Source organism: Erpetoichthys calabaricus, chromosome 2 (assembly GCF_900747795.2).
Source record: "Erpetoichthys calabaricus chromosome 2, fErpCal1.3, whole genome shotgun sequence".
NCBI lineage: Eukaryota > Metazoa > Chordata > Cladistia > Polypteriformes > Polypteridae > Erpetoichthys > Erpetoichthys calabaricus.
The window spans coordinates 207,662,286-207,688,411 of record NC_041395.2 but is presented as its reverse complement, the minus strand read 5'-3'; the positions used below and the strand labels follow the sequence as shown (position 1 = coordinate 207,688,411).

Below are 26,126 nucleotides of genomic sequence, written 5' to 3'. Positions count from 1 at the left end.
TTAGACAAATTAATATAGCTCTCTCCAAAACCCATTTGGTGTACAACTTTATAGAGAAAAGAGGGGGCTACATCTGTATCATTTAGATGGTGACAAATGTTACCTGCTGCTTTGTGACAGTGGATAAAACCAGTCTAATCCTTGTGAATTAATTTGTGATTATCCCTTTGTGTCAGAATTCATCAGGAAGATCACATAATACTTACAACAGTCAGGCGACTTCTTGGCTTGTTTTAAAGATGAGGGTGATCAACGGAAAATTAGCACACACCCCCATACTCCAAGAACACACCAGGACCAATTTAGCATTGTCAGTTCAGCTCACCTGGATGTATTTTGATATGCCATCTGCATGCTAAATAATCATGAAAACAAAAGAATCAAGACTGTATAATAAAAAGGGAAAAGAAGCAATGTAGCAGAGTAATAAAATACATAGGATACGTAAATGAACATTTCATAAGTAGCCTAGATTATATTAGAGCAAAGCTCACTAAACACACAGACCACAGTTATGCACTGAATATCACTGATATTCATGGCTACTTAAAACTACATTTTACTGCATGGTCCCTTATTTTTTAATCCTACCACATTTCAGTAAGTTCACCAATACAATAGAACCTTGACCAGTGTGAAGTGGTCTATAGTTGTCTCATTTGGAACTACAAAAGTACATCACATACGTCATGCATAATCACCAGTTAAATGGTACATTTTCCAAGTTAGCCAGTTGTCTCCACATATTTTTCCTTCACTCAGCATGGTCCTTGGCATCCTATTTTCATATATTTTGACATCACCTCAACCATGTCTTCTTTAGCCTCCCTCTCAGTGCACCTCATCACTCATTATCCGCCCTTTGCTAAACATGGCCAAACAACTTTAGTCTGTTTCTCCTCAACACTATATTTCCTGGCATTCTTTTTTTCCCCCTCTGATCACCTCCATTCGTTTTTTGCTTTGCTTCATGCTCTGCTTTCATCAGTCAAGTCAGAGCATACAGCTCCTCACATAGCTTTCATAAAATTCATCCTTCAGTGTTAAGAGACTCTGGCTCATTTAGAAATCAGAATAGAAGACAGATCCCAGAATTTCTTTCATGCACCTCTCATTCTGGTTATCACTGCTGCGCCCACACCTCAGTCTGCACTCAACATCACTAACTAGCAGAATCCCCACCCTTTTTAAAACAACACTTTTGCTGATATCTACTACATCAGTGAACAAATACATTTGTGACAATATAAAGGAAAGTCTTTGAAATAACTTTGTTTAATTTGACAATCTCTTGTCAAAATGTACTTTGACTTTGGCTATACAGTCATATGAAAAAGTTTAGGAACCCCTCTCAGCCTGCATAATAATTTACTTTCAACAAAAAAGATAGCACTGGTATGCCTTTCATTGCCTAGGAACATCTGAGTACTGGGGTGTTTTCCGAACAAAGATTTTTAGTGAAGCAGTATTGAGTTGTATGAAATTAAATCAAATGTGAAAAACTGGCTGTGCAAAAATTTGCGTCCCCTTGTAATTTTACTGATTTGAATGCATGTAACTGCTCAATACTGATTACTTGCAACACCAAATTGGTTGGATTAGCTCGTTAAACCTTGAACTTCATAGATAGATGTATCCAATCATGAGAAAAGGTATTTAAGGTGGTCAATTACAAGTTGTGCTTCCCTTTGACTCTCCTCTGAAGAGTGACAGCATGGGATCCTCAAAGCAACTCTCAAAAGATCTGAAAACAAAGATTGTTCAGTATCATGGTTTAGGGGAAGGCTACAAAAAGCTCTCTCAGAGGTTTAAACTGTCAGTTTCAACTGTAAGGAATGTAATCAATAAATGGAAGGCACAGCTGCTGTTAAACCCAGGTCTGGCAGGCCAAGAAAAATACAGGAGCGGCATATGCACAGGATTGTTGGAATGGTTACAGACAACTCACAGATCACCTCCAAAGACCTGCAAGAACATCTTGCTGCAGATGGTGTATCTGTACATCATCCTACAATTCAGCGCAATTTGCACAAAGAACATCTGTATGGCAGGGTGATGAGAAAGAAGCCCTTCCTGCACTCACGCTACAAACAGAGTCACTTGTTGTATGCAAATGCTCATTTAGACAAGCCAGATTCATTTTGGAACAAAGTGCTTTGGACTGATGAGACAAAAATTGAGTTATTTGGTCATAACAAAAAGCTCTTTGCATGGCGGAAGAAGAACACCTGCTACCTACTGTCAAATTTGGTGTAGGTTCCATCATGCTGTGGGGCTATGTGGTTAGTCCAGGGACTGGGGCCCTTGTTAAAGTCGAGGGTCGGATGAATTCAACCCAATATTAACAAATTTTTCAGGATAATGTTCAAGCATCAGTCACAAAGTTGAAGTTATGCAGGGGTTGGATATTCCAACACGACAATGACCCAAAACACAGTTCAAAATCTACAAAGGCATTCATGCAGAGGGAGAAATACAATGTTCTGGAATGGCCATCACAGTCCCCTGACTTGAATATCATCGAAAATCTATGGGATGATTTGAAGCAGGCTGTCCATGTTCGGCAGCCATCAAATTCAACTGAGCTGGAGAGATTTTGTATGGAAGAATAGTCAAAAATATCTCCATCCAGACACTTATCAAAGGCTATAGAAGGCGTCTAGAGGCTGCTATATTTGCAAAAGGAGGCTCAACTAAGTATTGATGTAATATCTCTGTTGGGGTGCCCATATTTATGCACCTGTCTAATTTTGTTATGATGCATATTGCATATATTCTGTTAATCCAATAAACTAAATGTCACTGCTGAAATACTACTGTTTCCATAAGGCATGTCATATATTAAAAGGAAGTTGCTACTTTGAAAGCTCAGCCAATGATAAACAAAAATCCAAAGAATTAAGAGGGGTTCCCAAACTTTTTCATATGACTGTATTTGACTACCCTTTAGTAGTGTCACTTAAAATTTCTTTTAGTTGGTTTAATTAAAGTCAGGACTTAAAATAGAGATGGTCATGACAATGATTTAATTACTTTGCTTGTAAACTAATAATATCAATTTCCTCAAAAAGTACATTGCATATGTGTAAAAGCCTTTACATAAATCTACCCAAAATGTAGGTAATTAAATTGAAAAGATTCTGCCTAATGGTGTAATGATAATCTTCATTGTCATTAACTGTTCTTTCGTTAATTAATTTTGCTCAATTAATTCCTTAACTACAAACTACCAGAAGATACTACACTTTTTGAAGTGACTGAAGCAAACGAGCCTCCTGTCTCTCATTCTCATCACATTTTGGAGAACAACCATTGAGATTGTTCTGACCAGCTGCATTATAGTCAGGTATGGAAACTGTAGCATGTCCAGCCACAGAAGACTGTAGAGAATAGTGAGGTCAGCAGAAAATATTATTGGGGTGCCACTCCCTTCTCTGGAGGACACATTCTCCAAACACTGTGTATGTAAGGCCTGCCATATTGTGCAAGACCCTTCTCACCCCACTCACGGATTCTTCATTCTTTTGCCATCTGGAAAAACATACTACAGCATCAGAGTCATATCTCTCAGGTTATACGACAGCTTCTTCTCCCAGGCTGCCAGACTACTTAACACAATGCAGCCCCCATGATCTTTAACCCAACCCTAACATCTTAGGTCACTATCTCACCCTCCAGTTTATGCACAAGTCAATTTATAATGTCAAAACATAATTCACTGCACTCATCTATGGAATATACATTTAAATGGGTTCCTGTGTAATTCTGGCTGTTGATTGTATTGGCAAATAGCCTATTTAAATAATATGTTGTATTCCCCTATTTGTACTATGTGTACACTGTGAACCTCAGCTTCGTCATTTTGTCCCTCTGTATACTTGTATATGGTTGAAATGAGAATCAAGCTGACTTTGATTAGAATGCTGGAAATTAGAGTGTAAATGGAGATCAATTAAACTGTATTTTATTAGTCTACATGGACTGAAAGTATCAAAATTTACAAGAAAGATCTTTTCAAGGCACACACTGATTAATTAAATTGGATTCTTTTTAAATGATTTCTGCATATCACTTTTCACAAAGCACAAGGTAAGAATTTGATTCCTACTCCAGATTAACAGACAAAAATATAACAGTTACTGGGTCTCATTTGGAACAATAGCTGACCTGACAAGAACTCTCATACAGGTCCACTTAATATTAGTTTCATTAAATTACACAAGATTGCATAGAAGTCAGCTGGGCAGAATTTAAACAACATAGTAATACATCATCCCTCTCCACATCAGTAAATTTAAATGAATGACAAATTAGGAAAATTTACTTAGATGTCTAGTGTGAAAACTATTATTTATTCATTGGACCAAATTTCTGTTAGGAAAAACTCCCTTGTAGCAGTTGTATGGCCAGTAATGTTCATCAAATATACTGTATATATTTTTTTTTAAAGCATTGCTTTTTCAAAACAGTAATTTTTACAATTTTATCAAAAGACATTATCATTAGTTTTTCCTTTTAGGGTTTTACAAAAAAAAGCTGTAAACTTGCAACTGAAATTTTATTTTTGAAAACAGTCTTTGGTCTGGCTTTCACTTCAGAAACAGCCTTACCTTATGTTGTAAATTTAAAAAATTCCTTTGATATGGGTAATATCATCATCATGCTTTTAGACGTGAATGTAGATATTAATAATATTGACTTTAATATTTTACTACAAACCCTTGAAAGTTTAGTTGGTTTACTTAATGCTTATCAAATTGTTTTCGATAAACATGAAAATCTAAATACTGTACTCTCCAATTTCTGTCTCCAGTTATACATGGTGCCCCTCAAAGTGCAGAGACTAATTGATTTTTCCTAATATAGTCTGTGACGCCCGGTTTGATATTGCATATGTGTGGAAGGTTACTAGTAAAGTCAATTTTAAAGTATTTTACGAAATTACACAATTCATATCGGAGATGTCGTGAATAAAAAGCCTACAACTCCCAAAGGCTTTGGGATCGCCACGTGAAAAAACGTTCGCTTTATTCAACAAGGCGTTTCCCTCAATAGCGTCTCATAAAGAACAGTTTTATTTGCCGAGTTATTTAAATTCATGTATAGTTTTCTGATCAAATAATTTTACATCTAATACTAAAAACATCACTAAAACTGTTAAAACTTTATAGAGCCACGAGGAATACCGGCAAGCACACTCATGATGGAGACAACGCCTTCTTGCTAACTAACATTCTGTTTACTGAATGGCTAAAGTAAAAATCTATCTGACTTGTATAAAATATAATTGGATTAAATGAGTGTCTGTCAATCTTCTATAATTATCATTGGTTAAGCTAATTTCCGTACCCACCTTAAATTTTGTTTCCGCCTCTTTATGAAAGACACTCATATGTCGTCGCGTCGTTGTTATGTCATTAGAATTCTTAAATGTAATTGGTCAATTTTATTCTTAGTTACCATTTTCTCGATAGTAATTGGAAAGGCTGATATTTAGTCCCGCCCCCTCCTGACAGACTTCCTTTTTCAGAACGTTCTAGTGAGTTCGGTTGGAGACAACGGCAAGATGATGGGCCGGCCAGTCCTCGTGTTGAGTGAGTATGGCCAGTTAAACATCATTTTTATAAACTGTAGTTTCTACGTTAGTGTTTAATGAGCTCCGACTATGCGGAGCTCATTATTCGTGTTCTTTTAGTGCAAAATTATGTCCTTTCATTTGAAAAGTTGAAGCAGATCGTAGTGGCCTAAGGAGGCTTCAATTAAATCTATTGAAATTGAATTTTGCGATTTTTTTTTAAATAAACGAGTAAGTTCCGACTTTGCATTGTTTTAGTGTACACTTATCAATGGACTGTTGTCGTGCCTTTGGCGTAAAGCATCAGTTTAGCAAACTTGTTTTTTGATGTTTTGCGGATCGCATCACATTAAAGTAAAATTAAAAGGTTTCTTGTAATCGGATTCGATTCAGTTTTGTTCATTTATAGCAAATTTTTTTATTGCTCTATATTTATGCCTTCCTGCCTTCATTTGCTAAAGGTAGACTAAATTTCATGTTTGTTTAGGCCAGAATACCAAACGGGAGTCTGGGAGAAAAGTTCAAATTGGTAACATTAATGCAGCTAAGGTTAGTATCAGAGTTTCACCTTAAACTCTTAACAGAGTTCAGTTATCTAGGTCTCTTTTTATAATTGTGTCTTCAATTTTTCAGACAATAGCGGATGTCATCAGAACATGCCTTGGACCCAGGGCTATGATGAAGGTATAGCTGAATTCTTCCTCCTTTCTTTACGTTTCTGGTGTCTTCTGTAAGCACCCTTCCAAGATTTGTTGAAAATAAAAAGGTTCTGAATATACCTTTAGTTAAATTTTAGATCCCAATGGAAAATTCGCTTGCTCCTACACACATACAGCACATAATGCAAAATGAACACCAAAAATATTAAATGATTAGAAGACCGTGAACATCAATGTACATTTAATGTCTAGTATCATTAACGAGATTTTTTCTCTCTCTCTGTGTGTCAGCTATAAATAGCAAGTATGGAAATAGCCAAATTATATGTTATTTTCTCCATTCTAGCCTATGAGGCAAAAAGACGTCATGGATAGGGTGGTCACTATTGTATCAATGCCAGTGTTATGTTCACACTGTCCATTTTTGTTCTTCTGTTCCCAGTGTGTCTTGGGTCAGTCTTGTAACACAACTCATCATCCTGATCATATTTCCTGCAGGCATCATGGTGTTCCATGGTTTTGTAGTATATTGACAACTGTAGACTGATAAAACGTCTTCAACATTTTGTTGCAAACATTAAAGAGTTCACTGTCCTCAGAAAGAGGAAGCTACTCAGTCCTTTTTTGTGCAATATGTTTGTATTGTCCAGGCTGTTAATTGCACTGAGCCCCAGGATATTTCTGTTTGTAAAACCTTCACCTCACCCCTCTATTATGATGACTGTTTTCGGGGTTCCATAGTCTTGTTCAGGCAATCTCTTTTGAGTTGGTAATGTTCAGTTGAAAGTGGTTGGCTGTGCATCCTTCTCCATTCCTCGCCTCCTTTTTTTGAGGAAGCTTTCATTGAGTGATTCTTCTGAGGACATACAGTATTTAGATGGCATACATTGTGAATATAAAATCAGTTATGTTAGAAGGTGAAAAGAGACATAGTTATTTTGGTTACCCATTTGTTGCTGACCACACTCTTGAATGCAGATAGTCCAGGAGCCTCACAAATGCTCATCTGTATTTTAGTGCCCAATGCAGGGAACTATAGGGTATTTATCTTTTAATCCCTAACAAGAAACAGTTTAAAGTGTTTACGGCATTGGAGAAATCAACAAACATGAACACAGCCATAGGGCCAGTTTTATCCAGGTGTGTGCTCTGTGGAGGATGATCAAAGTGTACTTTACTCCTGTTATGTCCCTGTTAGGGAAGGTCTCAGACTGGAGGTGGTCTGTAAGCAAGGTTTGCAGTGTTTTAATGACAACCCTTTCAAAGGTCTTCATGAAGTGTGATGTGAGAACTAATGGTCTGTAAGCCATAACGAGAGCAGTGCATTTGTTTTTAAGTACAGAAGGTATGCAGGATGTCATCCATTGTTATAGTACCACCTACAAGCTCGGAGATATAATCCGTGAATAATCCCCTTGAAGTCCCCACAGAACTCTCTTCCTCAAACCTTTGGTTTGATATAATCGGGCTCATCTCCCTTGCTACACAACTCTTCCATTTTTGTGATGCAGTTTAAAAGGAAACAAAAACTACTTCAATTTGCTTACAGTAAATAACTAAACTGCAAAGATAAAAATTTCATATTCAGTTGTGTAATGACTTATTAAAGAAGAGCTTATTCAATGGCCACAATATTTTGTACTTTTTAATAAAATCATCAAATTTTTTCAATACATATAAGCTTCATATAAATAGTTGTGTTTGTATAACTGAATATTTTGCATTGACCCTGCCTTGGACGTTTTGAGGGTCTTGGTTTTTCCTTTCTTTGATAATTTTGTTTTTTTAACTTTTAATTAGATGCTGCTAGACCCCATGGGTGGTGTTGTTATGACCAACGATGGGAATGCTATCCTTCGAGAGGTAAAAAACCAATAGCATTCCTTTTGTTTCTGTAAAAATAATAATAAAAAGCTATACATGTTTAAGGTCTTGCTAAATTGATATTTTAGAGGTAAATATTGGGGTTATTATTGGGAATTATTGCTCTTGCTCTGATGAAGAAGACTTTAGTGTTGTTAACAGTTGACATATTTGTTAATATTGTTAGATCTTTAGTTACAAAGTAGTTAATATTTACTGCTGTGTGTCCAAATCTGATAGATTTAATTTTTTTTGTAATATCTGCAGATTCAGGTACAACACCCAGCCGCTAAATCAATGATTGAGATCAGCCGTACTCAAGATGAGGAAGTTGGTGATGGGACCACGTCAGTCATCATTCTTGGTACAGTACCAAGATCCTTTGATTTGTATTTTGATGTTCGTTGTGATTTTTGGGAATTTTGCTTGCTTGGCTTTTTGCATTGATTGTTCAGACATTTGCAGTGAATTGGATCATGTGGGCACCAATGAACATTCTGCTTCTCACTACATGACAGTTTTGTTCTTTTAGTTTTTAGTAGTGTACTCAATTTTGTTTAAACTCCGAGATTATAAGAACAGGTCATAGACATAATGCAGTTGTGTGAACTCGGATTTTTAAACACTAATTAGGTGTGCTTAAATATCTCTAAAACTAAACATATTGGCCTTCCTTAAAGTAATTATTGATGCAATTACAAGTTTGTGACAATGCATGTTTAACATTTATTAGATTTACGAAAGCACATATATCATTGAATTTGATAATTGATCAAAATTATTTATGAAAAGATTTGTTCTACTGTCTTTTTGTATAAATCATTTACTTATGAATTATTATTGAGGTATCTCCCAAAATCTTAGAGAGGTTTGTGATTTTTACTTATCATAGCACTTACTAGGGCTTCTGGCAATACCCCAGACATTGTTATATTTTTTTTGCTTAGATTTTTATTAATTTGTATTTTTTTTCCTTCAGAAGGCTACCATCCTAAAATACTGTAATTCCTCTCATGATCAGCATTATGCAGAGTGCTATATATTGAATTAACAATTTTTTATGTGCAATAAAGGCAAGAAATTCATCCTCATAATAGAACTGTTCACATTATTACTTAGCTTAGAGTACTGAACAGTTTTCCAAATGCAAATGTTTTTAGCCTACAGCAATGCAAGCACACACATTTGGTGCAAATGCAGAAATCTTACTAGAAACAGAAAACAGGAATATGTAGCGTATACAGAGTAGCGCACTGTAAATAATGGCAAAAATCAACCCATGTGTAATGGTCCGGGTTGGCTGCACACTCCCTGGTGCATCCGGGACCCTGTTGAATCTGCAACAGTCAATAACTGAGATGAGTCGGGCAAATGAGGACAGACATGGTCAGCAAAGGGTATGTGGAAAGGTGCCAAGTGCCCTCTCTGCCTTGCAGGTTTCATTATATACTGCCCATTTGGGTGCAGGTGTTGACTTTCAGGGTGGCGCAGTGGTGCAGTTGGGGGACCTGGGTTCACTTCCTGGGTCCTCCCTGCGTGGAGTTTGCATGTTCTCCCCGTGTCTGTGTGGGTTTCCTCCGGGTGCTCCGGTTTCCTCCCACAGTCCAAAGACATGCAGGTTAGGTGCATTGGCGATTCTAAATTGGCCCTAGTGTGTGCTTGGTGTGTGGGTGTGTTTGTATGTGTCCTGCGGTGGGTTGGCACCCTGCCCAGGATTGGTTCCTGCCTTGTGCCCTGTGTTGGCTGGGATTGGCTCCAGCAGACCCCCGTGACCCTGTGTTCGGATTCAGCGGGTTAGAAAATGGATGGATGGATGTTGTCTTTCACCTACTCTGAAGTGTGAATGAGACACCTTACTGACTTGCTCACGTTTGCACGTAAATGCCTGATCAACTAATTGCCTCATTAACCCCGGAGCAGTGCCAGCATGTGCACACCCACACCCGTTTGAAGCTTGCATGCTCCAGGACTCAATGATTTATTTAAAAATTGTGCTTTGCCAAGGACATTTTAGCACTACACGTGGGACTACAACTTTGTAAATAATTATGGGGTATGATGGATTAGCTATTTAAATTCCCTTCTCAACTTAGTCACCTTAACACTGCATAACAGAGACTGTTGTGGTGACTAAGCCAGCAGATCCAGCCATAGGATCAGACTACAAAGTGTCTTTCCTTTTATTGTACATACAGTGGTGTTAGAAGGGAATCACCCACTGTGAAAATTTTCACATTTTTGTTATACAGCCAAAAATGAAAATAATAAATAAAAAAAGAAAAAAAATTATTTCAGCTTTATTTGCTCACTGCAGCCTGTTATATCCAAGTCAAATATATATAAGCAACAGTTTGGAAAAATTATGAGTTTTTTATTTATTTGAATTGATAAAGGATCACCCCCGAATGTCAGCATTTTCTGAACCACCTTTTTTTTTATTACAGCTTTAAGCCTGTTGGGATACTTCTGTACCAACTTTTGTACATTTAGACTGAGCAGTCCCGCACTCGTTTTTACAGAACTGTTCAAGCACTGTCAAATTGGATGAGGACTGTAGTTGGACTGCAAACTTCAAATCATTCCCCAGATTTTTAATAGGGTTTAAGTCTGGGCTCTGACTAGGCCACATAAGGAAATTCACTGTTTTTTTTCTCCTTCTGCCACTGTATGGTCAATTTTGCTGTGTACTTAAGGTCATTGTCATGTTGAGAGGTCAACCTCAACATGGTTTTCCTCAAGTATTTGATTGTATTTTGCTTGATTCATTTTTTCATCTACCCTGACAAGTGCCCCAGTCCCTGCTGCAGAGAAACACCCCCACAACAAAATACTACCACCTCCATGCTTTACTGTAGGTATGGTGTGTTTTGTGTGGTGAGCTGTATTGGCTTTTCACCAAGTGTATCTTTTGGCATTGAGGCGATTATAGTTTGGTCTCATGCGACTATAACATCTTTTTCCACTTGGCCTCAGAATCTTCAAGATGCATTTTGGCAAAGCTCAAATGAGTATTAATGTGGCCTTTCTTGAGGAGTGGCATTTTTCGTGAATCCTTCCCGTAAAAGACACATTTGTAACTTGCTTATGATATTGTTGCATGCACTGTGGTATAGTGGGTCCACAGCTCCTAAATAACTGGCCGTTTTAATAAATAAATAATGAACGTGCTCATGCCAGTGTCAATCAGGCAATCACACCTGCAACGGCTCCCCAGCCTAGGAAAGAAAAGAGTCCAGGAAAGAGAATGGAGGTTGAAAGATGAGAGAAGAAGCAGGCGGGAGAAAGAGAGAGGAAACAAGCAGGGGGACAGGAATAGAGCCTTAAGGAGGAGTAGGGGGCTGTTGGTCACTCTTGTTGAGCGTCTTTGAAAGCAGGAAGTGACCATTATGCTCTGGAGGTGCTGTTGCCGGGAGTAGCCTTTGAGACGGCAGAGGTGGGAGTACAGATCGCCCGCTCCAGGTTGAGCCTGGATTGGCAGCAGTTTGGGTGGAGCAGGGCTTTGTGGCTGCCTGTGGACGCCATGGGATTGGCAGCAGGGGTACAGGGGCCAGATGTGATGCGAGTCTGCACCTGCTGGTCAATGTCTCTCCGGGCTTCAAGGTCCGAATAGGATAAGCCGGAGAGGTGTCAGTTTTAAGGGAAAACGCCAGCACTTATGGATTTTTAAAATGAGTTTCCTCAACTGCGTTGTTTAAACCTCTTTTTTAACTGATTTTTCTATTTACTGGTTTTAACCTCCACTTTCATTTCATTGACAGTTTAGAGCATTGCACTTTTTTTGGAACACTTGGATTTTGATTTATGTTAATAAAAGCACTTGCACTTTTCACCATCCCCTTGCATGGTGTGTTTTGTCCTCCTCTGCCAAGCTCATCTCAGTTACAGTACTGATGGTGTTGGGTTTAAGATGCTCCCAAATACTAAGAGGGAGCAAGGGTGCTGACCTGTACTGTCACATGCACACAATGATCACTCTTTGCCATAAAGTCCTGTAACTCCTTCAAATTTGCCATTGGCCTCTTGGTAACCTCTGACCAGTTTCCTTATTGGTCTTCTTTCTAGTTTGGAGGGATAGCCTGATGCAGGAATGGTCCTTGTAGTACCAAACCCTTTCCACTTCCTAATTATGGACTCTACTGTGCAACTAGAGATTGATAAAGCTTTTGAAATCTTTTTGTATCCGTCTCCTGACTTTTGCCTGTCTACAGCTTTATGTCTGAGATCTTTTAAAAATGCCTTGCCACCCATAGTCGATTGTTTGCTTTCAGTTGTACCACTGAGCATTGAAATGCTCCAGGAATAGCTAAACTAATTGCAATAGTTACAGATGATCATAGGTGGAAGCAAATTACCTTGGTGTGCAATGGAGAAGATGATTACTTTCACCTGCTTGAGTTTACAAGTATTGTTTTCGGGGGTGATCCTTTATCATTCCCGGTGATTTCTTATTTATTTTTCTGAACTGTTGCTGTTATGTATTTGACTTGAATGTTATATAGGTTGCATTAAGTAAATAAGGCCGAAAAAATATTTTTGTTTATTTTAATTTTAGGCTGTAAAACAAAAAAAAATTAATATCAATTTCAAAGGGGGCGATTCTTTTCTGTACCCACTATATTTGTCATATGCACTTAAAATTAGCATATTCTCCAAAACCTTGTAATAAAAAAAATCAGAATGTTGATGCATACATTTAGCAGGTTTATAAACCATATAAGGAATAATTTCACTATGTTCGGTGTGACTGATACAACTTGCTGCTGATATTGGAGTGAGTAAAATCCCTTTGACAGTAAAATTGTTTGCTCCTTCTTACAGAAGATGATCTAAGAAATTCAGATTCCTCAGTGACAAACTTTATACAGTCACAGTAAAAACACATTGGCACTCTGTACTCCTTTTATAAAATTGCAGCAGTTACGAGTGCTTTGGTATTAATTTATTTTTGTTTGGTTTTCCTTGGACAACACAAAAAGGCAGATATCAGGTTTGACTTTTTTTTCTGCATTTTTGTGGTGTTCTAGTGCAAACAAAAGAAATAACTATGAATAATGAAGCGTTTCCAGTTACCACAATTTTTCTAGGAGACGTGATGCATTTTCTGAAAGAAGTGCAGGGGTGCCAATATTTTTGACTTTGACTGTACTAATAAATTGTAAGGTTGGGTATGACGTAATATGAGCAACTGACACAATTTTGCAAAGTAGTAAGGAGCCAGTTTACAACGCTTGGTGTCATGATAAAGAGGTTTACATGATGATTATTTTTCTTTAAGTTCTACTATGGATGTATTTGGGTTTTGGAAGAAAATGAAAGTAACCAGAGAGAGACCTCACACATACTCCTTGTAGGCAGTGATTATTAAGTTTTTTTTGAAGGAACTGTTTAACCTCATTCAATTTTCACCTTAATTTATAGTAATTTTTGGCTGTTTGAATTTTAATGTATGGAGGTGGTGTTGGTTGTAGAAAAAAGGAATACTGGGAATATCCTGATGATATACTTCTCCGATGAGAGATTCTCAGTATTTACTCCTTGTCTAGAATTTACTCCTTCATTTATTCATTCTTTGTAGCTGGAGAGATGCTAGCTGTGGCAGAGCAATTCTTGGAACAGCAGATGCACCCAACTGTTATCATCGCTGCTTACCGTCAGGCTCTAGAGGATATGGTCACTTTCCTTAAAGATATCAGGTATGCAATAACTTCCCACATGAATATTTTAGTGTGTTTTTAATAGGCCACATTACAATGTTGTTGATGTATGCAACTTTATAATTGGTACATTGCTATTGTGATGACTTATAAATCTGTGCTTTCAAGGTGAAAACTGTACATCTATCCAATTTCAAATAAACAACCCTATTGTTGTGTTGCGGGTCCCCATAGTCTTAACAGCATGGGAAACTGGGCAGGAACTAAGTAGGGATAAGGGTGCCAAACTGTTTTTAAACAGTTTTTAGATGTTTTTGTTAATAAACTCTGACTCTGTCTTGATTTTAATTCCACTAATATGTTGAATCTCTTTTGTTTTACCACTAACAGCACTCCAGTAGATGCAAACAGCAGAGATCTGATGCTCAAGATTATTAACTCGGCCATCAACACAAAAGTTATTAACCGCTGGGCTGACTTGGCATGCAATATGGCACTTGATGCTGTCAAGACTGTAGAGCTGGAGGAGAATGGTCGTAAAGAGATTGATATTAAACAGTATGCCAAAGTAGAAAAGGTGCAAATGTAACTTTACATTCGTGTTTGGTTGTTTTGTTTTTATATACAGTGTGTATTTTTATATATATATATATATATATATATATATATAATATTAAACATCTGTAGTGAGCTTTTATGAGTTTAAACTGTAGATGAAGCCACATTTTCAGTCTAAATAACTATTTTTTTTTTTTTTACTTTTAAAGATCCCAGGGGGATTTATTGAGGATTCGTGTGTTTTGCGTGGTGTAATGGTGAACAAGGATGTGACTCATCCACGTATGCGAAGAATGATCAAGAATCCACGTATTGTTCTTCTTGACTGTTCCCTAGAATACAAAAAAGGAGAAAGTCAGGTATAGATTCTTACTACACTTTGATTTGTATAAGTAAGTTACTGAAATGTGTGTAATTTTATTTTTAGAGTTTTCTTACATCAATCTTCCTGGTTTTTATGAAAAGTGATTGGAAAAGTCTGGGCTATTAATCTAATGAGTGAGTGTGATGTTTCATATGAACAGTGAAATAATGCAGTCTTGCTTATAATGGTTTTCTGAATATGTGAATTTGCAGTAATATTTTATTTAAGGTTCAAACATTGCCATTTATTTTGAATATGTTTAGATAAAGAGCAAGTGTTTTCATTTCATTGAGTATTTATATGTTTGTTGGTAAAATTAGGTGTATGTAAATATACATGGTTTATATTACCAAACAAAGAACTGCATTGGAGACTATGGCATGCTTTTTTTAGTTGTAACTGCATGAATGATGTACAGTCTACATGTATTATTTATAGAGTAAATTTGACATAAAAATAGCTAGATTTAAGTGAACAAATTTTAAATTTAGCTTTTTCGTCCAACTTGCATTTCACAACTGGGAGAGCATTTACATGGAATTTCCCAACTCGGACTTGCTGTCTGAGAGCAAATGAATGCAGCATATGAAAATCTGCTGTGTCTTTTCTAAAGCCTTTGGGAAAGAATGTGTTAGGAAAAACTGGACATTTTACACAACACACTAATACATTTGTTCTCATAGCATCATTCTGTACCTCATGGTGCCTGTTGCTCCAATTGTTTTGAGATCAGAAAGTCATACACTCAATGTCATAAACTGGCAACACTTTATCTTTTTTTTTAAAAAAAAAAAACATTGCTTTTGTTGAAGTTTCTCTGTATTCTGGATGTCTTTCTTTCAAGTAAAGGTATTGCTGTGAACACTGCTGTTGTCTCATGAGGAGCATATTCAGAATTGTTCGGTTCTTCTCTACTTTCAACTTAAGCATACCAAGGAACCTATGGGACAAGTGTTCAGTATTTTTTTAAGGAATTGTGCCAGGATTTAAGGGTATTGGTTGGTGCATTGTTGTAGGCCTGTGCCTGTTTTGTTCTGCTAATGGGTGGAAGACAATAACAGTGATACAAATGCAGAAAATTAATTTGGAGTAATTATATTCTTTTGTCTAAAGACTGACATTGAGATTACAAGGGAAGAGGACTTTGCTCGTATCTTGCAAATGGAAGAAGAATATATTCAGCAGATCTGTGAGGATATCATACGTTTGAAACCAGACCTTATTTTTACAGAAAAGGGAATTTCTGGTGAGAAATTTCACCTTTAATATTTGCATTGTAAATGAAATATTTAAAAATGATCTATTTTGAATGTTGTCTTTTACGTAATTTATATATCTCTTGTCTTTCAGATTTGGCTCAACATTACCTCATGAAAGCAAATATCACAGCAATTCGTCGTGTTAGAAAAACAGACAACAATAGAATTGCCAGGTAAGTAGCATACATTTGTACTTGGTTCTTTAATTTTTTTTTAAATTGTTTATGAAGCTTCTTTGTTGACCTGTTTCTCACCTACCTGTAGTGGTGTTCTTAAGTTTTGATGTAATATCAACATGATTAGAAAATATTTTGAAGAGAACAGGCCAGTACTATTTTTGTGTGTGAGAGTATATGCTATTATGCTGTTCTTATGAGTAAGGTGGAAATAAGTTTTGCAAAAAGTGCTGATCCTAATGAGAGGTGTATAGCACCAAAGAGACCTTACTTTTAATCACAGACTAAATATGAATGGAAGGTCATTGAATATCCATCTGTGCTATTGGTTTAAAAAGTCTTGTCTATTTATTGTTTATGATTTCAAAGAAACCTATAGAATGGCGACAGTGCTGTCTCTCCTCACCATAACTTTTTTGTTTGTAACTAACCATATTTTATTTTGTCATTATGTATCAAATAGTGTGTGTGTGTGTGTGTGTGTGTGCGTGTGTGTGTGATTGTGCCTGCATATATGAGTATACACACATACATACATATTCCTCATTTGTACAGGGCTGTGTTTCATCACAAAATATTCCATGGGGAATTTTATCTGCTTCTGTATTTTATTACAAGAAGTGCTCCCAAGGTGATTTTCCTGGAACTTGGTATAAAGAGTTGTTCCCCATGGTGGGTTTAGTAAGTGAAATTTTGGTTTGGGGCCAAAATTATTCCTCTGAGATTATTTAGTAACTGCACCTAAACTTTTTTTCTACCTCAGGTAGTGCCAGGGTACCTTGATACTTGCTTTATACTTGTTGTCTTGCTCACTAAGGCTATTTGCTTCATTTTGAAAAGGTTCAGCTTCCTGTTATGAATTAAATAACCAAAAGGGAAGGAAAAAAAACATTCCTAGCAATATTCTTTTCTTAATAAACTTTTGTCATTTTTTATTTTTTTTTAATGGTGATCTTATCCATTTATTGGTATTTGTGTCTCTTCTTTTCTTATGTTTTACCAGGCCATAATTATTTATGTTTCAATATTGTTAAATTTGTGTAAGACTTTTTTTTTTTTTTCCTCCTCCTCCTTAGGGCATGTGGTGCTCGCATTGCAAGTAGAACAGATGAGCTTCGTGAGGAAGATGTTGGTACAGGTGCTGGCCAATTTGAGATCAAGAAGATTGGAGATGAATACTTCACTTTTATTACAGAGTGCAAAGACCCTAAAGCATGTACCATCATTCTTCGAGGAGCCAGTAAAGAGATACTTGCTGTAAGTGTGAATTCAGTCATTTATGCAACTCTCACACACCAGGATTATATGTATATAAAGTACCCCAAAATCTGTTTTGGTTTGTAGCATAAAATTACCAAATATTACATTTTTTGTTGGGTTTCAGTATTTATATATTTGGAAATGGAAATAATAGCTAGATATTTGTGGCTAATGGAAAAAATCATACATAGCCCTTATAAGCGAAGCAAGTTTTTTTATTACTACTGCTTCTGATTGTAAAGGACTTGGCTATAGTTGTCAGTTTATTTTTTTTAACTGTGGTAATGACATTAGCTACATAGTGGTGCAATTAGCGAAGCTGCTAAAGCAACATATAATTGCTCTAAAAAATTTCACAGACACGGAGTTTGTCGTTTGAGTTTCTGTAGATAAGAGTGTGGTGAATGTAGTAAAAGGAAATATAACATTCTTAATTTGCACAGGAGTAACTTGCATAAGAATATTAAAGTTAAACTTCACAAATGAAAGGAGACCATTCAGTCCATCAAGCCTGTTTGTTTAGCTAATAGCTAAGCTGTTCCAAGTTAGTAGCTAAATAGCTAATAACTAAACTGGCATACATAGTTTTACTATATTTAAGGCCAATCAGTTAGAAGACTGATTCTGGTTGAATTCTCAGAGATCAGCAGTAACATTTTATCCCTTATGTATGTGCCCATAAAATAGCACAACAGGAATTCAGAAATAATAGGTGAATAACTTGGTTGCGCAGTTTAAGGCAGCATTTGTGAAATCAAGTGGTTACAAATAATAAAAATTGAGAATGATTTGGAAAATGTAAACAATATTTTGTGACATTTGGAACTTTAAGTTGCTGTGCCCATTATATATTACTTTTCAGTAAACAATTTTAACAAGCTCATGTTTCTTTCATATAAAGGTGAAAACAGATTTTACAATAACATGTCATAAACCGGACAAAATAATTTGTTGACCAACCAAATTTGATTTCAAAAGTGTGGTGTTACAAAAGCAGTGTTAGTTTTTGTAAATCAGATGTTGTGAATGAAAGTACTGTATTTTAAATAATTGTGGTAATTAAAGCCAAATTTCCCTTGGGGACACATACAGTTCTGTGTCTAATATGATTTTGATTTTTGTTAGTATTTAAGCAGTATTTATGTGAAATAAATCAAGTAGTCTGTGATGATCACAAATCCCATGCTGAATGTCTATAAGTACCATCCAATTTGTAGTTAAGTTGGGGGGGGTATAATTTAAGCCCTATTCATTTGTCATGTCTGTTTGTCACAGAAAAATTGATTTATACACTTCAAAAAAAAAAAAACCTTTTTGTCTGTACATTTTCCCTGAAGATTTAGTACTTATTTTTGTTTTTCATGTGTCCTGTATTCAGGAGGTAGAGCGTAATCTGCAGGATGCCATGCAGGTTTGTCGTAATGTTCTCCTAGATCCATATTTGGTACCTGGTGGAGGTGCTGCAGAGATGGCTGTATCTCACTTACTGACAGAGCGATCAAAGTCTATGACAGGTGTGGAGCAGTGGCCCTATCGAGCAGTGGCACAAGCACTGGAGGTCATTCCAAGAACACTTATCCAGAACTGTGGTGCAAGTACTATCCGAGTTCTGACCTCGCTGCGGGTAAGAGTGGTTAAACAACTTGGTTGTAGTGCTGGGCGGTATACCGGTTCATACCGAAAACCGTTTATTTTTTTTATGATATGGATTTTTCTTATACCGCAACACCGGTTTAAATTGCCTAAACGGCGATTGGAACGTGGCGCAGCGGGAAACTGTTCAAGTGGGGACCTTTTTCACTGCTACACCACTAAACACAGATTTGTTGCACTAGGGCTCTTTTTGACTGCTACACCACCAAATAGTGGGCGGTAGCATAGGTATGCCGCGCGGTGAAAATGGACAGAGAGCCGAAAAAAAGGAGTCACGTCTGTCGCCTGGAGATGCTTTAGTTTTAAAAGGTCAGATGTGTAAATACTGTTTCTATACTACTGGATAATACTGCAAGCCAAGTTGTACTTGTTTTATTTGTTTTCAATACAGTGTAATTTACCTGGGTACTGTATAATAGTGCGATGACATGTTGACTTTAATCTTGACATAAACGGCAAGAATAAAATAGAAATGTCGAGAATAAAGTCGACATGTTGACTTTATTCTCGTACTTTGTCATTAAAGTAGAACATCGTAAACTAAACTTCATCGTAAAACGAATATTTAATTTACTAGATTTGCTCAAACCCCGTCATAAGTTATATAGCACATTAAATGCTTTGTGTTGTGTTCCCCGACCCAGTTGTTAATCACTACGCTTCTTAAACGGACTTCCTCTGCACTAAGAGGAGACAGCGATCACCATACAGAATCCGTTCACTGTATGATATTCCTGCTCTCTGAAAATTTAGAATGCTAAGATAAATACTTGATATCATTTTCATGATGAAATGCATTAAAGCTGGTATTAAACATGCACGGTAGTGTGCCGGTAGTGCTGCTCCCTCGCAGTAAGGGGTCCCCAGGTGTATGTTCAGTGTAGAGAACTTTATGGCAGGTGTGACGAGGCTCTGAAAAACTGGATGTATGAATAGCTATCGCACAGGTTTAACTTAAATATTGTTTAAATGTTGGGTTTGTGATCTGGTGGTCAGAGAGACGAACACAGCATTCAATTTGGTGAATACTGTGTAATGCACCTGGGCTTTTGAAGCCTTGAAGTAATAGTGCAACTATCAGTAATAATACAATTATTTATTTTATTGTTATTATTTATTAGTTTAAATATTATGCAGTTTAATGATGGTAAAGTTGTTTGAAAAGTCACTATAACGTGTCAGTGGAAAGAGATTGTTAACATTAACAGAAAGTGTAGTTGTTTTACAAAAAAATATTTATTTATTCCTTTTCTAAGACATGTTCAGTGCAATACAACTTTTGACAAGCACTTCTGGATATTTTCCTAAGTCTAAATACCTCTTTGGATGGTTGAAAATATGTTGTCAAAATTATAATTTTAAATTTTTGCAAAATTTGTTAAATAAAAAGGTTCTATATTTTGACTGCATCTGTCATGCAATGTGATTTCCTTCTCTTCATTAGTGCCACCCCCTTGAAAAGTATCACTTTATGGGGCAATGCAAACCTGTATTAATACTTGTGTGCACATTAAAATGTTTTTTTTGTACAATGCTCTTGATAGTGGAATAGGTTATTCTTAGCCAGTAATTGCAGTGGAAAATGTGTTTAACATCCACTCATGCATGGGGAAAAAAATACCGTGAAACCGGGATAATTTAGAAAAATACTGTGATATAGAATTTTGGTCATACCGCCCACCCCTACTTGGTTGTGATATCAATAGGATGTAAACTGGCAAGTGTTATAAACGGCAGTTCTCCATATAAGTGAAGTTGTAACCGCAGCAGCTCTTTTTAAATTTGGGCTACAAAATAAAAAAAAATCAATGGCTATCCTTCACATTAAATGTTATGCGTACACTTAAAACAAAACGTACATGTATACTTGATAATGACATCAATATTTGTGCAATCCATTTTTTAAGATCAAATCTTTTTATTTAAAATTAAAAACACCAATAAACCTTTTTGTTTACTTATTTTTTAAAAATTTATTTAAACATCTGTCTGAATCCGAATTTTGACTTTTTATAAATAAATGCTTATATTAGCAAGTCTTCTGATGTTGTCTAGGGGAGATTATTTCTACATAGTTTGAAGTAGGGATGTTACAGTAGCAGAATTTTTTTTGTTTTAGTACCGATTAAATTTTGATACTCAATACCATTCGATAGCACAGTAAAAACAAAAATCCTACTTAATGGCTCTTTATTAAAGTACCTCTGTTATGGGACGGCATAATATATGATGTTTGCTTTCATTTATGGGTTATACTAATGAACATTAGTTTGTCTTGCGAAAACCAAATGAATTGCATAAATACAATGCTTGCAGATCCTATTTAGCAGTGAAATATGCAGTCTTGTTTGTCCTGCTAACTGCTTGTTTCAGCAATTATGTGTTTCTGTTAACGCAGTACATGTCATTAATAGGGAGTTGTGCCTTGACCTTTGAAGCACTACATAAATTTTATTTTGGTATTAACAAAGCAGCTCGTCATCATTGTTGCAGAAAAACCACATAGCCACTTTATTCAAACTTGTCTCAGTGTTTTCTTGCTACAGATGCTGTTAGCTCTGCCAGTCCACCCATAGTCCTATATGTGGATGCATGTGAGGTCCTCCCCTTGCGACCCTGAACTGTATACACTGGTTAGAAAATGGATGGATGTGGTCATTTATAATCAGAGAATGAATATGAAGGCTATATTTATTAGGACTGTGTAGGGACACCATTAAAAGTGATTAATCTTAATCTTCATCTCTTCTTACAATTATTTGACAATACAAGTTAAACAATTGCATCTTATCTGATGTGTTATTTTGCTCTTGAGACATTCACAAATTTTTTTTTTTTTTTTAATACCAAGTATGATTCCTGCAATTGTCCAGATGTACCTGAAAGCACAACACAATTCAGCACATTACAGACAAAGTGCACTCTCATAACAAGGGTTGTTTGTAGCAGTGTCAGCAAGTACAAGGAGTGCCGGCAAACTGAATTGTGGTGTTCGTGCTGCAGAAACTTATATTTTGCACACGGCTCGCTTCATCTTTTAATTTTCTGACCCCCTCAGAAGATTGCAGTCACCCATGCTTTCTTGTAGGCATCACCTGCAAATTGCCTTTGGTTTGCAACTCCTGGTTCATGATGGTCAAGAGAACACAAAATTAGAAACACTTGTGCGCCATTCTAACATGTTACAATAAATTGATTTAACAGGCACACAGATTACAGTTGTATTTAAGCCTTTATATATAAGACAATGTTAAACATTTGTTAAACATAAAAGTGCAGAGTAATGACCAGTGCAAATGATTAGTGATAGTGTTTCAGTATTGTTTGTTTGGGAGCTTGTCCAGGCCACATGCAATCCTTTTGCTACAGGTTGAGAACCGCTTGTGTAGGATATTCTTTGTTTTGAAAACTATTGATTTCATAAAGATAATTACGTCTCTACAGGCAAAGCACACTCAAGAAGGCAGCATTTCCTGGGGTGTGAATGGTGAGACTGGAGCCTTAGTTGACATGAAGGATCTGGGCATTTGGGAGCCTTTAGTTGTAAAGGCACAAACCTACAAAACGGCAATGGAGGTAAGAAAAGGCGTAATGCAGCATAATGTTGATGTATGTATGTGTTTTAATATTTTGTTCTATGATTTTAATGCAGTCCATTTTTCTTGTAATAACTATAGCATGAGAATAATATTTGGGTTTTTTTTCTTATTCTATCTGAATTGCAGCATTGAAACTAAATGTCTGAATTATTGCTGTAGGTACATTTTAAAATGTAAACTGTAAAATGTAAAAGAAAGGGAAGATAAAATGACAGTACAAATACATTGTTGCATTTATTTTGCTACACGTGAGCACATGGAGAAGATTCACTGTGAGCCAACATGATTGGTGATCAATAACAAGTGAAAACTTTAATGAACAAAAGTAAGAGAATGCATTCCTTCACCATGTTTATGCATAGGTGCCTGTGCTAACTCCAACATGCACGTGGCGCAGTGATAGCACTGCTGTCTCGCAGGAAGGAGATCATGGGTTCATGTCCTGGGTCCTCCCAGTGTGGGTAGCACTTTGAGTATTGAGTGACGCTCTATATAAATGTAAAGAATTATTAACACCATTCTACCTTACTGGAATAAATGAGCTGTACTAGTGTTGGTATTGAGCATACAACACCACTATTGCAGCAGGGTTCCTCGGGAACTGTTGTGGATTGCAAGTTTTTTAAAGCAAATTGTTATTTTTTTTATTGCTTCTTTTCTTAACTAGCCAGGTAACATTGACATACTAATGACAAAGGAACCATGAGTTCATCATTAACTCGATGGCTGTCAGGTTCAGTCTTAGGTGAGCACTGTGGCGGCAGGTTCTCACCCAAACTACCTACTTCTTTTAATTGGACTCCTGTTTTTTTTTTTTTTTTAACTAAGCAAGCTGTTCTTTCCCAGTTTTTTATGTTTTGGTGTCAATTCATAAATTGCAAAACCCTGACTTTTTAATTTTTCATTGGAATGCAGCAAGAATTTATGTATTTTCAGGATAATATATTTTATGTGGTTTTATTTTTTTTTTATTTTTAATTTAGGCTGTTAAGATTTAATCATCATCATGATTTTTATTCCACTTTTCCTGGTGTTACGGTTGTGTAGCCTGTTATTTATTAAAGGGGCATGCTAGGTAATGGTAGTTGCAGCTTTTTAATGTCTTCAGCCCTAGTGTCTCCTTTATTCATCTCCAATTATTGTTGTTGGATTACAACAGAAGGAGTGAACTCCACAGAAAAAATGGGAATTAATAGAAAAATGTTAAAACGAGAGTTAAGCACTTAAAACCATAACAAAAATCTAACTAATTTTTTATAGTACTGTGCTTTTCTCTGTGCAGAATAAGAGCATACCAGTTAATTAAATGTGAGATCAGTTATAAGTAAAACGAGCTGCTGATTGTGAAGCTGGTTGGAACAGAAACCAGAAGCCACAGTGGGAGCCCGAGGACTAAACTACAGAAAAACTAATTTATGGCTGTATGTGCTCAATATGAAGTAACCGGTTTAATAAAATACTTCCAAAGAAATAAAAGAAATTGCTAAGGACTAACAATTAATAATCAGCTCCAATTCACAAATCATTGGTATTCTCTAAGAATGATATAGTGTGGCAGAATGAAAGCACTAACACGCAAAATTAAATTCTGTTATCAGCAAGGATTGGCTACAGCAGCTGTTCCTTCCTGCTATTAATCATATACAATACCCCCCTTCATCAAACTCTGTCCCTCTTCAGTTCTGCCTTTACAGCGCAAAAGTATTCAATCCCCTTGAAAATCGTCCTAGTTTTCTGCATGATAAATGATTTGTACATATTTATTCAGTGTTGTTAATGTGAACTCTTCTACTGTAAGGATACATTTTCAAAATCAAAATAAACCATTTTCTGTACATATGTAACAGAAAAAAATTGATTCACTACACAGGTCATTCTGTCTTTTAAATTTACTCTGATGCAGCCATCACAGTCCTTTAATTTCACAGTCAAGTGATATGTGCTGCTGTTGCAGCATCACTGCTGAAATCAGGAGCAAATCAAGCAGCAATGGATTAGAATTTTAGTATTTCACACAGAATTACTATTAGTAAAGTAAATGTGGTAATTGAATTACACTACCATATGACTGTTGGCTATAGGTAGTGTGCTATATTTTGACTTGAGCTGTTTCAGACCAAGGACGAATTTGCTAAAGCTGAACAGTCTTATGTGAAACAGGTTTTGTCTATATTAATATTTTGTTAGTGTTCTGATACTTTTTAATATAGTTTAATCTATACACTGCATGTTTGGTATATTCTTGTTGTTGATGAGACTAAATATTCACTTGGACTATTCTTATAAGGTAAAAACATTATTTTATATTTTATAAAATGATCCTATTGAATTATTTTGTGTCTCTGGGTTCAGCCAGCGGAAGCAAAAATTCCACTTAATGGGAGAGTTGTGGTGTGTTCTGGGATTTTAACGTGTTTTTTGAACCAGGAGTGTAATTTGATTCATACAAAAAGCTTCTACTTTATACCATGTGTGTGTGTGTGTATATATATATATATATATATATATATATATATATATATATATATATATATATATATATATATATATATAAAATATAATTTTTTTTTATAAATCTCAACAAGCATCCAAGTTGCATTTTATAAGGCATTCTGTAATTATTCAGATCATTTTAAAAATTTGAAAAACCTTTTTTAAATGGATACCTGCTAAAAATCCAGATACGTCCACATATTCTTGAAGGCTATCTAGCTGAGTGCAACATGGAAGAGGCTTATAGTTTGTCACCTTTGCAGGCCAAGCAGTCCCAACACTTAACATTTGTACATGTGAATGTGCATGTTAATTGCATACATGAAGAAAAAGTGTTTCAGTTTAACTTTATCTGGGTTCAAAATTGATCCAGGTTACAATTAACATAGTGGGAATTTTTTCCAGATAAAATGCATATTTTACACACAGGGTTGGTATCCTTTTATGCACATTTACTTTTTGCATTTAAATCTTTATTTTTTTAGGAGTAAGACTCTTCATCATGATGCAGACATTTCTGAGCAAGGAATGTTTTGTTTAGTGATGATTGCTGAGGTGAAAGGTATTAAAAGATTAAGTAACCTAACTTTCCTTTCTCTTTGTCACTTCCAGACTGCCATATTGCTTCTGCGAATTGATGATATTGTTTCTGGACACAAAAAGAAGGGGGATGAGTCAAACAAGGCACCAGGAGCTGACAATTAATATGTTTGTACCATTGGAATTGGTTGGCTGTCGGGCTTGCAAGGCACTGTATTTATTTGTGATATCAAAAGGGGCCACTGGTCTGGGTCAGCAGCCTTTTTGTTTGAATGGAATGCTGTTCAGCCAAATGCACTGACATAATCTTTTACATCAATTGTTACAACTATGTGTTGCAAACAGTAATAAAATAAACTTGGAAAACTTTGGCTTCTTGTATTTTGTGTTTTAAGCTGTTAAGTGCTTTTTGTTTTACCTTGCATACCAAGCATATTACTTCTCAAGGATTATTTTTATATGGTTGCAAGGAA

General features: G+C 36.0%; 1 protein-coding gene across 1 annotated transcript; it reads left to right on the top strand.

The window, feature by feature from the left end:
* Positions 1–5,490: 5,490 nt before the first annotated feature.
* Positions 5,491–26,019, top strand: cct3 (chaperonin containing TCP1, subunit 3 (gamma)). The gene is made up of 14 exons (XM_028795063.2): positions 5,491–5,594; positions 6,063–6,124; positions 6,209–6,259; positions 8,035–8,097; positions 8,365–8,461; positions 13,673–13,790; positions 14,142–14,328; positions 14,519–14,668; positions 15,787–15,919; positions 16,024–16,105; positions 17,185–17,365; positions 18,747–18,992; positions 22,466–22,597; positions 25,726–26,019. Exons 1-14 carry the CDS (start codon positions 5,567–5,569, stop codon positions 25,816–25,818), a joined length of 1,623 nt encoding a protein of 540 aa, XP_028650896.1. The 5' UTR covers positions 5,491–5,566; the 3' UTR covers positions 25,819–26,019.
* Positions 26,020–26,126: the final 107 nt, after the last annotated feature.